Source organism: Macaca fascicularis, chromosome 2 (assembly GCF_037993035.2).
Source record: "Macaca fascicularis isolate 582-1 chromosome 2, T2T-MFA8v1.1".
Taxonomy (NCBI): Eukaryota; Metazoa; Chordata; class Mammalia; order Primates; family Cercopithecidae; genus Macaca; species Macaca fascicularis.
This window is the reverse complement of record NC_088376.1, coordinates 113,127,501-113,141,572: the sequence shown is the minus strand read 5'-3', so window position 1 is coordinate 113,141,572 and position 14,072 is coordinate 113,127,501. Positions and strand designations below refer to the sequence as shown.

At 44.5% G+C, this 14,072-nt stretch overlaps 1 protein-coding gene across 12 annotated transcripts in view; it reads right to left on the bottom strand.

The window, feature by feature from the left end:
* RBM5 (RNA binding motif protein 5) overlaps window positions 1-14,072 on the bottom strand; it is a 31,843-nt gene that overhangs the window by 3,200 nt on the left and 14,571 nt on the right. For 2 of the 12 annotated variants that reach the window (XM_005547174.4, XM_074032265.1), the window contains 15 exons: window positions 12,959-13,042; window positions 11,795-11,855; window positions 10,635-10,700; window positions 9,963-10,123; window positions 9,148-9,245; window positions 8,434-8,521; window positions 7,870-7,947; window positions 7,713-7,785; window positions 6,029-6,114; window positions 4,939-5,023; window positions 4,635-4,726; window positions 2,212-2,373; window positions 1,653-1,802; window positions 1,501-1,572; window positions 160-339 (listed from right to left, as the gene is read on the bottom strand). In XM_005547174.4, the coding sequence (XP_005547231.1) occupies window positions 160-339; window positions 1,501-1,572; window positions 1,653-1,802; window positions 2,212-2,373; window positions 4,635-4,726; window positions 4,939-5,023; window positions 6,029-6,114; window positions 7,713-7,785; window positions 7,870-7,947; window positions 8,434-8,521; window positions 9,148-9,245; window positions 9,963-10,123; window positions 10,635-10,700; window positions 11,795-11,855; window positions 12,959-13,042 (1,536 nt within the window). Of the gene's footprint in view, window positions 1-159; window positions 340-1,500; window positions 1,573-1,652; window positions 1,803-2,179; window positions 2,374-4,634; window positions 4,727-4,938; window positions 5,024-6,028; window positions 6,115-7,712; window positions 7,786-7,869; window positions 7,948-8,433; window positions 8,522-9,147; window positions 9,246-9,962; window positions 10,124-10,634; window positions 10,701-11,794; window positions 11,856-12,958; window positions 13,043-14,072 lie in introns of all 12 variants that reach the window. The other 10 variants (XM_074032268.1, XM_074032269.1, XM_065540619.1 and 7 more) reach the window with 7 other exon arrangements.

The window sequence follows — 14,072 nt, the reverse complement described above, 5'->3', positions numbered from 1 at the left end:
GGAGCTGCCAGACTCCCTTCACCGTCATCGGGAACAGCTTTCTGTAAGGCCGTCATTAGACAGCAAGTATATTTGGAACCATCAGGACTGTTAGGGCACTCAAACTGTCTCACTGCCTCCTCTCGCCCCCCTCAGATCAGCTCAGAGAAGCATGGCCACCTTGTGAAGGTCTGAGAGTTGCTGGTGCCTAACTAGGGCATCTTTGTTCGGGAACTGGCGCCGGCAGAGCAGACAGGCCATCTTCTTCCAGTCAGCTAGCTTCTCTTCCTCACTCTCAAGTCTTTCCACCAGCTCCTCCTCATTGTCACTGTCACCACTGTAAGCAGCAACCAGACCCCTCTGGGGACAAAAGGAAGGCAGGTCACTGGAAATGTACAGTAGGAAGATGGCGATGGCTATGTACCTGGATAAAGTAATGCCTCATCCGAAATGTTAGCAAATCCTCATTACTGTATGTCACGCTTTAGTAGTGAATCACATTTTGTCAACTGCATGTAGTAGTCAGGTCCTTAAGTGCTAGGCCTGACAGCCTCTTGGTACCAACCTTCTTGGAGCCCAAGAAATGGATTCCTGGGTGACTACCTTCTTTTTCTTTTGAGAAGGAGTCTCGCTCTTTTGCCCAGGCTGGAGTGCAGTGGCGTAATCTCGGCTCACTGCAACCTCCATCTCCCAAGTTCAAGTGATTCAAGTGTCTCAGCCTCCCAAGTAGCTGGGACTACAGGCGCCTGCCACCACCCCTGGCTAATTTTTTGCATTTTTAGTAGAGATGGGGTTTCACCACGTTGGTCAGGCTGGTTTCAAGCTCCTGACCTCAAATGATCCGCCTGCCTTGGCCTCCCAAAGTGCTGGGATCACAGGTGTGAGCCACCGCGCCCAGCCTCTTTTTTAAAATGAGACAAGGTCTTGCTCACTGCCCAGGCTGGAGTGCAATGGTATGATCCCCCAAAAGTGCAGTGGCTCACTGCAGCCTTGATCACCTGGGCTCAAGCAATTCTCTTACCTCAGCCTCCCAAGTAGCTAGGATTACAGATGCATGCCACCACACCCAGCTAATTTGTTTCTAATTTTTAGTAGAGACAAAGTCTTGCAATGTTGCCTAGACTGAGTGACTATTTTCAAACCACTGACCACACATAAAAATCCCAAATACAACATATCAGAATAATGGCCCACCCAGACCGGTATCTATCTAGTAAAACAAGCTTTTTCTTGTCTTAATTTTCTCTTTCCAGACCATTAAAACTCTCTACTCATAGATGCAATGAAACTTAATTAACTGAGCTTAGGAATTGAAGCTTCTTTTGTCGCTCCATCTCATCTGCTATCACAGAAAACAAAGCCCCAAACATGGAATCTATGTGCGGAAACTGCTCCAATACCCACCAACAGAGATCACATTCAGTTTTAAGTAGGAATCACATTAGCCAAGATGCAGCTGAGCCTTAAAGTGAAACACAAACCACAGATAGGGTCTTTAAAACACTGGTGGTACTCCCTTACTTTGAGGGGATTCTCCTCATCTCCATTTCGCACCAATTCTGGGATGAGCTGCTGCCTTTCAGCTAAGGCTCCCTGGGAAACAGAGGACAAGCCATGAGCCTCAAGTTTTAGGTAAGTTCCCATCATGACATACTGGCCATGCCTGCTATTACCTTCTTCTCAAAGAGAGCAAAACCAGCGTCTGCTGCAGCAGATTCTCTCCTTTCTTCTTCCCTCAAGGAATTGACAGGCTGAAAGCTATTTTTAAAGTTTTCTTTCTGCTTATTCAAACTCTTAGCCCAGCGTTCCATGTCTTTGGCGATCTAACGTCAAACAACAAACACCAACGAAAACACATTTAGTTCCCTGTGCCATGAGAACGAGCCATTAAGGATCTTATCTCAACTATATGCCCTGTAACAAACCCCTTTTACTCTTACTTCTACCTACAAATATTTCCATTAGATGCTATCACATACAACCAAAGTCATTCATAAATTCTGCTTGAAAAGCTTTGAGATTTCCAGGGCTTTTTTCCCTAAGTACACAGGTTAACTGACAGTCAAGATATGGTAACAATAAAAAACTGCAAAATGCTCTAAGAACTTAGTATGAATAAAACATAGAGCCCAATTTCTAAGAATCCAAATAATACTGACATAAATGCTACAACCCCCAAACCAAGAGTTCAGCCCAGTACCTCAATGAGAGAAATATGGGTCATGTTCTGACCTGCTGGGCTGTTTTGCTCTTGGGTTTCTCCTTCTTCTCTTTCCCCTCTTTTGCAGGAGGCAGGCCCGTCTGCTGGTGGGAGCTAGACTCTGCAGCTGGCACGTAGGTCTCTTTCTCCCCATCCCAGTAAAGGTACTGCTGGGTTAAGGAATTATAGTAGTACTAGAAAACAACAAAGAAAAAACAATTAATGCAGACTTTCCACTATGTCAGTCGATTAAATAAATATTTCGTTAAAAAAAAAAAAAAAGATCCCAGAAAGGACCCTTGGCACACCTTGGTATAGGTAAACATGATGAACCACCTAGTGAAGAGGTGTGACACTGCTAGAATAAAAATAGAATATGGTTTATTTAAAAAGTTTAGTTCCCAGCCAGGCGCAGTGGCTCATGCCTGTAATCCTAGCACTTTGGGAGGTGGCGGTGGGAGGATCACCTGACGTCAGGAGTTCGAGACCAGCCTGGCCAACATGGTGAAAACTCATCTCTACTAAAAATACAAAAATTAGCTGGGCATGACGGCACGCCTGTAATCCCAGCTACTCAGAAGGCTGAGGCAAGAGAATAGCTTCAACCTGGGAGATGGGGGTGACAGTGAGCCAAGATCGCACCACTGCACTCCAGCCTGGGCAACAGAGTAAGACTCTGTCTCAAAAAAATAAAAATAAAATAAAAATAAAAATAAAAAAAGTCTAGTTCCCATTAATCTAATCCCTGGGCCTACCTAGAGGGCACCCAAAGAGCAATTTGTCTCACTCTGTTCCACAGACTGTTTACGTAAACCAGGCAGCCAGAACAGGTGGGCGTGTCATGGAGTTCAGACATCTGCCATGACAACAGCTCATCATTGGGCCCATCCACGTAGAATTCTTTGGATACCAGGCAACCACACACAGGATGTAAACACTACCTCAGAGCTGGAAGGAGGTGTTGGTGAAGAGACCCAAGCTCAACAGGAATTGCAACAGAGGAGAGGTGTCACATATCCTCTTCCTCTCCTTTATTTTCTAGTCGCTCACTCTATCTACTCAACAGGGACCCAGGAGACAGTGTCTGTCTCTTCTGGGTAAGGTGGTGTGGCTAACAGACACAACTTCTAAGGCCACCAAAGAGAACTGACAGGGAAATAAATGGCCAGGCTTCACAAACGAGAGAAGTGGAAGAGGCATGCAGAGGCTTGGCCTGCTTAGGTAGGTCGCACACAGCTTCACACTTCAATCTCTCAGAAACCACAACCTATCAATATCAAGTTCCTGTTAAAAATACTTATTTTACTGCTCTATATATACAGCTCCCGCTCACAAATAGTTATTTATGGGGTGTTAAAGTTGTTTTTCCCTTTTAAAAGTTATATATGCCACCAAAAATAAAACATCACTCCATACATCTGCTAAATTCTACCCTTAAGAATACACAGGGAACCAAAGTAAAGGATGCAGGACACAAAAGGTCATCTATTGTCTGACTCCACTTATATGAAATATCAAGAACAGAGGGCTGGGCGCAGTGGCTCATGCCTGTAATCCTGGCACTCTGAGGGCCGAGGTAGGTGGATCACATAAGGTCAGGAGCTCGAGACCAGCCTGGCAAACAAAGTGAAACCCTGTCTCGACTACAAAAATTAGCTGGGTGTGGTGGGCGCTTGTAATCCCAGCTACCAGCTACTTGGGAGATTGAGGCAGGAACATTGCTTGAACCCAGGAGGCGGAGGCTGCAGTAAGCCAAGTTTGTGCCACACACACACACACAAAAAAAAAAAAAAAAAAGGAAATCCATAGAGACAGAGAGTAGATTAGTAGTTACAGGAGGGGAGCACAGAATGGGTAGTGTTTAACAGGTACAGGGTTTCTTCTTGGAGTGATGAAAATGTTCTGAGATTACACAGTGGTAACAGTTACACAACACTGTGAATATACTAAGAGCCACTGATTTGTACACTCTAAAAAGTTAAAATAGTGAATTTAATAGGGAGAAAAAGTACGATTTAAAATTTCTAGCTAGGTCTTTCCATAAATTGTAACTTGATAAAATAATCTATGGCAACAGAAATCAAAATAGTGGTTATTGAAGACAGAGGTTACTGACCAGCAATGGGCATGGGGATTAGGCAGGCTGGGAATAAGTGGGTGGCGTATATACACATGTAATATACAAATGTATATACATGTAAACATTCAAAGAATTGCACATTTCTGTTTTGTGTATTTTTCGGTGTGTATATTATACCTCAAAACATTTTTTAACCCTAAAATTAAAACTTACCAATCTCCAAATAAAAACTACATTTTGGTGGCTTTGAAGAAGTTAAAACTAATCTGAGTCATATATTCTTTTGCAGGAAATATTTCATTTTACGCCTCATAAATGCACTACGCAAAACTAAAATACTTCTAGTGAAACTGAAGAGGAAAGCAGCGCATTTACTTGCGAGTTGGGGTCATAATACAGCCCTGTTGTCGGATCATAGTAATATCCTGAAGATTCATCATACTGGTAAGTGGACGTGTCAGGTACTGCTGCAAAAACAAAATCCAGCATACAGTCATTCCAGGTAAGAAAATGGCTTTATTTCAAATTCTAAGCCAGTGAGATGCAGCAGGCCTAATGTTTCTTCTCTGTCTCACATCCCCAAGTGTCCCTCTGACACCCGCAAAGGGAGAACTCTCATTAAACAAAGACAACAACTAGGACCTTCCAACTGTCAACAGCCCCATGAGGTTTGGCTTACCATATTTGGTACCAGGAACTACACCAGTAGGGGAAGCGGCTGGGGCCTGTGTACTTGTGCTAGTGCTAGGCTGTGCTTCCTCAGTCTGGAAAGAACAGCAGCTTCAATATAATTTCAACTGTAAAGCCTTTTAAGAGAGCTAAATCACTGCAATCATCCAGAAGGAAGGGCTCCCCTGACAGACACACTGTAGCAATAATCTAAGGCAATCCCTCAGCAAAACACATGTTGACACCTGCTTTGTTTTTCAAGACGGAGTCTTGCTCTGTTGCCCAAACTGGACTGCAGTGGCACAATCTTGGCTCACTGCAACCTCCGTCTCCGGGGTTCAAGCAATTCTCCTGCCTCAGCCTCCCGAGTAGCTGGGATTACAGGCATGTGCCACCACACCCAGCTAATTTTTGTATTTTTAGTAGAGACGGGGTTTCACCATGTTGGCCAGGCTGGTCTTGAACTCCTGACTCTGTGATCCGCCCGCCTTGGCCTCCCAAAGTGCTGGGATTACAGGCGTGAGCCACCGCGCCCAGCGACAACTTACTTTTTTTTTTTTGAGACGGAGTCTCGCTCTGTCGCCCAGGCTGGAGTACAGTGGCACCATCTTGGCTCACTGCAAGCTCTGCCTCCCAGGTTCACGCCATTCTCCTGCCTCAGCCTCCCGAGTAGCTGGGACTACAGGCGCCTGCCACCACGCCCGGCTAATGTTTTTTTTATTTTTAGCAGAGACGGGGTTTCACCACGTTAGCCAGGATGGTCTCGATCTCCTAACCTTGTGATCCACCCGCCTCGGCCTCCCAAAGTGCTGGGATTACAGGCGCAAGCCACTGTGCCCGGCCCCGGCGACAACTTTCTAAAGGTCAAGTTGAAGCATGCATACAGTATAAATACACAGTTGAAATTTTATATTTAAAATATATATGCACATATATATCATAAGGTTAATATTTTAAGACAACAGAAAGAAATAAGGTTGAAGTGTGTATTACTCAATCCTGGCTCATATAACAAGGAAAGGGTAATACTTGAATACTTGTACAGCAAAACAAAATTTCCCCATCAGCCACGAGTTCTGTATATAGGACAATAGGATTACCGGAGAGCCAGGTGGATTGGAGGTTTGATTATACAGCTGAGGACTCTGGGACACTACAGCCGCTGAGGTGGTGGTCACTGCTGTGCCTGATGATAAACACAAGGGTTAGGGAAAGCCAAGGCACTGAACGCCAACACAAACATCTTTATTTGTAATGCCCAATCTAGCTTTCTTCTGTCATTGTGTATGTCAGTTTTTCATAAGCTAATTCCCACTAAGTACCCTGGAATCTATAATATTTTCATTTTCTTTTAATTCTACTAGATGTGATACACAAAGTTAAGGATTCTGTATCATGGCTAAGAAAAGAGAAGAGGCTGGGCGTGGTGGCTCACGCCTGTAATCCCAGCAATTTGGGAGGCTGAGGTGAGCGGATCACGAAGTCAGGAGATTGAGACCATCCTGACTAACATGGTGAAACACCGTCTCTACTAAAAATACAAAAAATTAGCCAGGCGTGGTGGCAGGTGCCTGTAGTTGCTACTCGGGAGGCTGAGGCAGGAGAATGGCGTGAACCCGGGAGGTGGAGCTTGCAGTGAGCCGAGATTGCACCACTGCACTCCAGCCTGGGCGACAGAGCGAGACTCCGTCTCAAAAAAAAAAAAAAAAAGAGAGAGAGAGAAGAAAGGATCTACATCTGCTTTGGGGTTGAGAAAGATTTAACTCACAAGTCTTTTAAAATCCTGATACAAAAATTAAAGCCAAGGTTTCTTTTTTTTTGAGACGGAGTCTCGCTCTGTCGCCCAAGCTGGAATGCAGTGGTCGGATCTCAGCTCACTGCAAGCTCTGCCTCCCAGGTTTACGCCATTCTCCTGCCTCAGCCTCCCGAGTAGCTGGGACTACAGGCGCCCGCCACCACGCCCGGCTAGTTTCTTGTATTTTTTAGTAGAGATGGGGTTTCACCATGTTAGCCAGGATGGTCTCGATCTCCTGACCTTGTGATCCGCCCGTCTTGGCCTCCCAAAGTGCTGGGATTACAGGCTTGAGCCACCGCGCCCGGCCAAGCCAAGGTTTCTTAGAGTGGCTCTTCTGATTGATGTCTGAGCACCAGACTCCAGGGCCACATCCTCTCTGCTCACCTGAACTTATGTGGGCACCCATGACTCCTAACACAGAGAAGGGAAATACAGAGTTGAATTGCAAGAATTTAAACTCATCACAACATGGTCTCTAAGACCTTGTATTAACTCTTGGTGTACACATATAACCGTAATCTTCCCCAGAACCTTGGGTACATGACGACAGCCCTGAATATGCCCCCTACATTCTTTTTTTTTTTCCCTGAGATGGAGTCTCACTCTGTCGCCCAGGCTGGAGTGCAGTGGCGCAATTTCGGCTCACTGCAATCTCTGCCGCTTGGGTTCAAGCAATTCTCTCGTCTCAGCCTCCCGAGTAGCTGGGATTACAGGCGCCTGCCACCGCACCTGGCTAATTTTTGTAGTTTTAGTTGAGATGGGGTTTCACCATGTTGGCCAGGCTGGTCTTGAACTCCTGACCTCGTGATCCACCTGCCTTGGCCTCCCAAAGTGCTGGGATTACAGGAGTGAGCCACCGTGCCCAGCCATGCCCCCTACAATCTTACAGAGAAATGGCTTGTAGCTTTTGGTCCAGTTAGGACATTTAATCGTATTTCTTCAACCGTAAGTGCTTAAACAAAAGTTAAAAGGGAGATGAAGTTTACTACCTGATGCAGATGATGCATCAGATTCCAATCCTCCAGCTTGTTGTTGATAAAACTGCTGATAATCCTGTGAGTACTGAAGAAAAGTCCACCATTAAAGCTGCTATTCTCAGACACACTCTGAAAGACTCTAAGGTGGATGCTGCTAAAATCTACCTACCTGGGCATATTGGGCATAGCCATCTTGACCTGGCTGCAGATAACTGTAGTCAACACTGCCTCCTTCACCACTTTGAGACTACAAAACATCAAAATGAGACAAAGACAAATTTAGTGGGCATTAAAGAAAAAAATTCAGAAGTCCTTAAAAATAAGCTTGTATTGCTGGGCGCCGTGGCTCATGACTATAATCCCAGCAGTTTGGGAGGCTTAGGTGGGTGGACCACCTGAGGTCAGGAGTTCAAGACCGGCCTGGCCAACATGGTGAAATCCTGTCTCTACTAAAATACAAAAATTAGGCAGGTGTGGTGGCAGGCGCCTGTAATCCCAGCTACTCAAGAGGCTGAGACAGAAGAATCGCTTGAACCCGGAAGGTGGAGCTTGTGGGTGAGCCAAGATCACACCATTGCACTCCAGCCTGGGTGACAAAAGTGACACTCCGTCTCGGAAAAAAAAAAAAAAGAGAGAGCTCGTATCTCGAGTACCACTACAGGAGAGGTCATGTCTATGAATCTGGGCACCACCACCACCATACTACCTTGAGCAAAAAGATCCTTGATCTTACCTGGGTGGATGACCACTGAGCAGCAGCAATAGCTGTACTAGCTACAGAGAAGGCGCTGACGCGGTTACCATCTGAGAGGACCAAGTCTCTGAAACCACAAAGATCCAATCATGTGATTCTATCTCAGTATTCCCACAATTAGTGCCCCTACACCACCAAGGAAACTGATTCACTCCACCCTTTGTCAGGTCTCAAATGCCAGCAAGGCCACATTTCATAGTGGGAGGGCTCTTCATGGGGAAATTCCTCAGTAAGCAAGTGGCCCTATAGTATCATTGTTCTATCTTGTAACCTGCCATCTAATAAAGCATTTTTTTCGATGTGCAATTATACTAAAAAAGGGAAATTTACAATGCTAGAGTTAAGCACTATATACATGAAATTATTAGCACGCTGTTCTGGAAGGAATGCATTATTTCTGGATGGGTTAGCACTATACTGCTGCAGTTTGCAAAGCATGTGTTCTCAACCCATCTGCCATGCTTGCCTTTCTCCTGATCTGAAACCATTTCAGGCAACTTCATCAACTGATTATAGAGGATAGGAGGGAATAATCACTAAAAGAAGACAAACGTGTCCCTCCTGGCCTTGGCAATCAGGGAAGATCACAGTGTCTCAACATACTTGGGGTACATACAGGCTTGGCGTTCAGTTAGCACACTGTACAGATGTGCAGATGCAGTAGTTTGAAACAAGGACAATGAAGCCACTCACTTTCTGGCACTTTTGGCAAAATCAACCCCAATAGTTTTGCCATCAATTTTCAAAGGAGGATGGAGACTCTGTAATATCTGAAGCAGTTGAGAAGCATCCTGAAGGAGAATGTGAAGAAAAAAATTTGTAATGTAATTAAAAATCTCTCCCTACCATCTACCCCATTCAAAGAAATAGTTTTCTATATACAAAAAAAAAAAGTAATTAATTCCTTATTGTGTTTGCAGATATGAAACCTCAAGAAAGGAATATCTCCTCTTTCCTCTAAGATGTGAAGGTTTCCAGTATTACCTAAAGAGCAAATGCTAAACCAATCTAAAACAAAGTACATCTAGCACTTTGGGAGGCCGAGGTGAGCAGATCACTTCAAGTCAGGAGTTCGAGACCAGCCTGGCCAACATGGCAAATACCTGTCTCTACTAAAAATACAAAAATTAACTGAGCGTAGTGGTGGGCACCTGTAATCCCAGCTACTCAGGAGGCTGAGGCAGGAGAATCGCTTGAACCCTGGAGGCAGAGGTTGCAGTGATCCGAGATGGTGCCACTGCACTCCAGCCTGGGTGACAGAGATTCCATCCCAAAAAAGAACAACAACAAAAAACCAAGTACAAAGGACTAAACTGTGGCTCAAAAAATTCTGCCAGTTGCCTATACTGAAGTCATCAGTCCTGTAATTTAGCAGTGCAAAAACTGTCATTATGGAGCCTTGCATCTTGGGCTTCAGGAGCCTCAGACATGGTTTCAAAACTGGATGAACCACATTTGCCTCTTAAAGCTGTTTCTTTTAAAAAGGAAAGAATCGATAAGAACCTCACCATTGCAGAAGACAGCTGCACAAATGCGAAGCCTCTGTTTTGCTGGGTCTGTTTGTCTTTTATGAGGCGGATGTTATTGACTGCTAAAGACGCGTAAGGAGACAGTGCTGTCATGATGGAATCCACCACAGTGTGCGGAGCTATGTTCCGAAGAATGATCGCTAGGGGTAAACGAGACAAATGACATACACATGCATTCCCACCACCAATGCACCAATGTTTTCCAAGACAGCGTCAAGTACAAACAAATAAATCCATTTGGGATGTTCCTAGTGTATTTTCTACCCTGACATGGAGAAGATTCTAAAAATCCAATCTTTTAAGGGACAACCTGAAGCTGCTGCTGCTCCTTAAAAAAGGGTAGAACAGAAATTTCCAACTGAGGTCAATTTTTTTTTTTTTTTTTTGAGACAGAGTCTCGCTCTGTTGCCCAGGCTGAAGTGCAGTGGTGTGATCTTGGCTCACTGCAAGCTCCGCCTCCCGGGTTCACGCCATTGTCCTGCCTCAGCCTCCCAAGTAGCTGGGATTACAGGTGTGTGCCACCACACCTGGCTAATTTTTTGTATTTTTAGTACAGACAGGGTTTCACCATGTTAGCCAGGATGGTCTCGATCTCCTGACAACTGCGGTCAATTTTTAACATGAAGACCAAAAGATCATGTATGAACTTACTATCACAGTAGTAATCCACAGACTGAACCGACTCTGTGGTTCCAGGAGGCACTTCCTGTTCAGAGTCTAGAAGGGAAAGTGATCCAATTAAAGACAAACAACTAATGTATTTTCACCAAAGAAATACATTAAAAACCCCACAAGTTTTTATTTTAACCAAACAAAACAATCATTTTTTAATTAAAAAAAATTTTTTTTATTATTATCATTTTTTTGAGACGGAGTCTCGCTCTGTTGCCCAGGCTAGAGTGCAGTGGCCAGATCTCAGCTCACTGCAAGTTCTGCCTCCCCAGTTTACGTCATTCTCCTGCCTCAGCCTCCCGAGTAGCTGGGACTACAAGCGCCCGCCACCTTGCCCGGATAGTTTTTTTGTATTTTTTTTAGTAGAGACGGGGTTTCACCATGTTAGCCAGGATGGTCTCGATCTCCTGACCTCGTGATCCGCCCGTCTTGGCCTCCCAAAGTGCTGGGATTACAAGCTTGAGCCACCGTGCCCGGCCCATTTTTTTCTTTTTTAAGCATTTGTGCCTATATTAAAACCTCATTAATTGTCACATGGTTAACAGAGAATGCAAACTTTGGGCCACAGTGGGACTGCCACTACCCTGTACTAAAGAAAGGCAGATGCAGAATGCAAACCAGGTGAGCAGACTTGATTCTAGAAAACAAAAGAACTTTTTGTGCTCTCACAATCATGAGCAGCATTACCTAAGGGAAAAGATTTAAAGAAATCAGACAAGTTGTTTAAGTACACTAAAATCTATACTTTTCCTCAAGCTCACAGTTAACAACCCTATCTGTCAGATTTTTGTTTTGGTTTTTGGGAGGCAGGGTCTTGTTTGTTGCCCAGGCTGGAGTGCACTGGTATGACCATAGCTCACTGCAGCCTTCAACTCCTGGACTCAAGCAATCCTCTCACCTAAGCCTCCTGAGTAGCTAGGACTACAGGTGTGTGCCACCACACCCCAGATAATTTAAAATTTCTTTTTTTTTGTAGAGGCAGGGTCTTGCTATCTCTTGCCAGGCTGGTATTGAACTAATATCTCAAGTGATCTTCCCACCTTGGCCTTGCAAAGTGGTGGGGTTACATTGAGCCACCGCTTCCTGCCCCAGTTAGTCAGGTTTTAATGCATATTGCAAACAGCTGAATCCAGTCTTACCAAACTTGTCTGCTCCACATCGGAAGCATTTTAGTCTTTTCCTGAAATTGTTAAGGCAGCACTGAAAAAAAAAGTTTTATCTGTAATTATTTCTCACATTAGGCCAGGCTTTCTAGTAACAATAACAGTGGGGCCACGGGGTTGGTCCCAGTAACTAACAGAAAAGCAGAAAGTCTCGTGTAGCTGAGACATGGGGACATAATCTAAAAATTCAGAATGTAACACTGTTAAAATCTCCCAAGAAAAACAAAGTTTGTTGTATGTTGAAGAAGAATCCCATTATTATCAAGCCGAGGAAAGGGTTTAGTTAATTTGAAAACTCTACAGCAAGCCACTGGTGGAGTTCTTCCTTGTATCAACAGAGCACTATACATCCCATCCTATATAAACAAACACAAGGTAAACTAACCACTGTCTAGTCCCCTACTGGACAGGGGACAGAGTTTGAGCACTCTCAAAATATCAGTGTCAACATTCAAGTTCAAAATGGTAAACCTTATATAACTTTAGCAGGGTTCTCAACTATTTTGGTTAATACAGTTAAGAGACTATGCCAAAAACTGAGAGCTCTAGAATTCAATAAACAGTAACATGACACACACCTAAAATCTTAATCACTGGGCTTAGAACCTGCATCTTTTTTGTTTTTTTGAGACAGAGTCTTACTCTGTCACCCAGGCTAGAGTGCAGTGGCGCGATCTTGGCATCTCTGTCACCCAGGCTAGAGTGCAGTGGCGCGATCATTGCATCCTCTGCCTTCCATCTTCAAGAGATTCTCCTGCCTCAGCCTCCGAGTAGCTGGGATTACAGGCACGCACCATGATGCCCGGCTAATTTTTGTATTTTCAGTAGAGACGGGGTTTTGCCATGTTGGCCAGGTTGGTCTCGAACTCCTGGCCTCGAGCAATCCACCCGCCTTGGCTTCCCAAAGTGCTGGGATTACAGGCGTGACCCACCATGCCTGGCAGAACATGCATCTTAATAAACGAAATCTCTAGTTCTATCATCCAATACCAGTGTAGGAGGACCCACGGAAAGTTACAAACCATGAATATTACTGGTGACTGAGTACTAATTTCCTTGTTTGGACAGTCAAATAAACAAACAGAAAAAACAGCAATATCCTAAAGGAGTTTTGTCTATTTGGGAAGAACATATGCTTACCTTGTTACAAAGCCAATCTTCAAACTTAGGTCTGGGATTGCTATAATGCATTGCAATGTGCTTTCCTTGAATCACCAACTTTTTCTGTAAGAAAAGAAGTAATTAGTTATTCCCATTGTGAGGAACATGTGTCCATTTTCCCAGGGCAGAGCACACTTCGGAAAAATCAGTGCTCTGGAATTAAATGGACAACATACGGGGAGGACCAACCACCGCCACCTATACTCTGCCCATCCAATCCTTCAGATAGGCAGTAAGAGAATGGGATGCGGAGTAAAGGTAAACGGAGTCAGGGAATGCTGAGAAAGCTGTCAAACACTAAACGCTGACTTGCACCAGGCGGTGTCTCCAGCAGAGACAGAAGTCCTAACATTCAGCATTGACAGGCTGCCTGAGTGTGACAGTCTACTTCAAAAAGCAGAAGACACAATTCTCTCAGTTCTGAGATGGTCTCCTACTTTTGCCCTTAGCATGGTGTCCTTGGGCTTTGCTTCACCTTTCCCCAGTCCCCCATCCTTATGCAAAGTAAAAGCCTTTACATTTCTCCTGCACCGCCCCCACTCCCCGACCTTCTGCTTCAAGATGTGTCCTTTGGGGGGAAAGGGAGGGGAACTCATTTTTAAAGGGAATCTGGTTACAATTCTTTCTCAGGAGGGACTATTCTGAATGCCACCAACTCTAAAACAGCTAAATGAGATTTTTTTTTTTTTCCTGTCAACTGCAACCATGTCATGTCCTAGGTGACAGATGTGTTTTTCACTAAAATGGATGGTACTCTCTTCAAGGTGAGTAACCAGGAGGCCAGTGAAGTTTCTTCAGGGGGGTAGGAAAAGGTCATAAATGCATATACCTTCTCATCCTTCAAGTCAACCATGTGACCACAAGGACTTAACTTTGAATCAGTCTAGCCGAGAGTATACCTAGCACCTACCCCTAAAGAGCCTTCATTTAACAGGAGTATCTTTTCTTTTTCTTGGGGGTGGGAGGATCGAGGGTGGGGGTGGTTTGACACTATCAGAAGAGAAGGTGGTTAGAGATCCAGATTTTAAAAAGGAGTCTAACCCCTCTAAACATACATACTGTTGAGCAATTTGGTTCTTGCAAATCCTGGAAG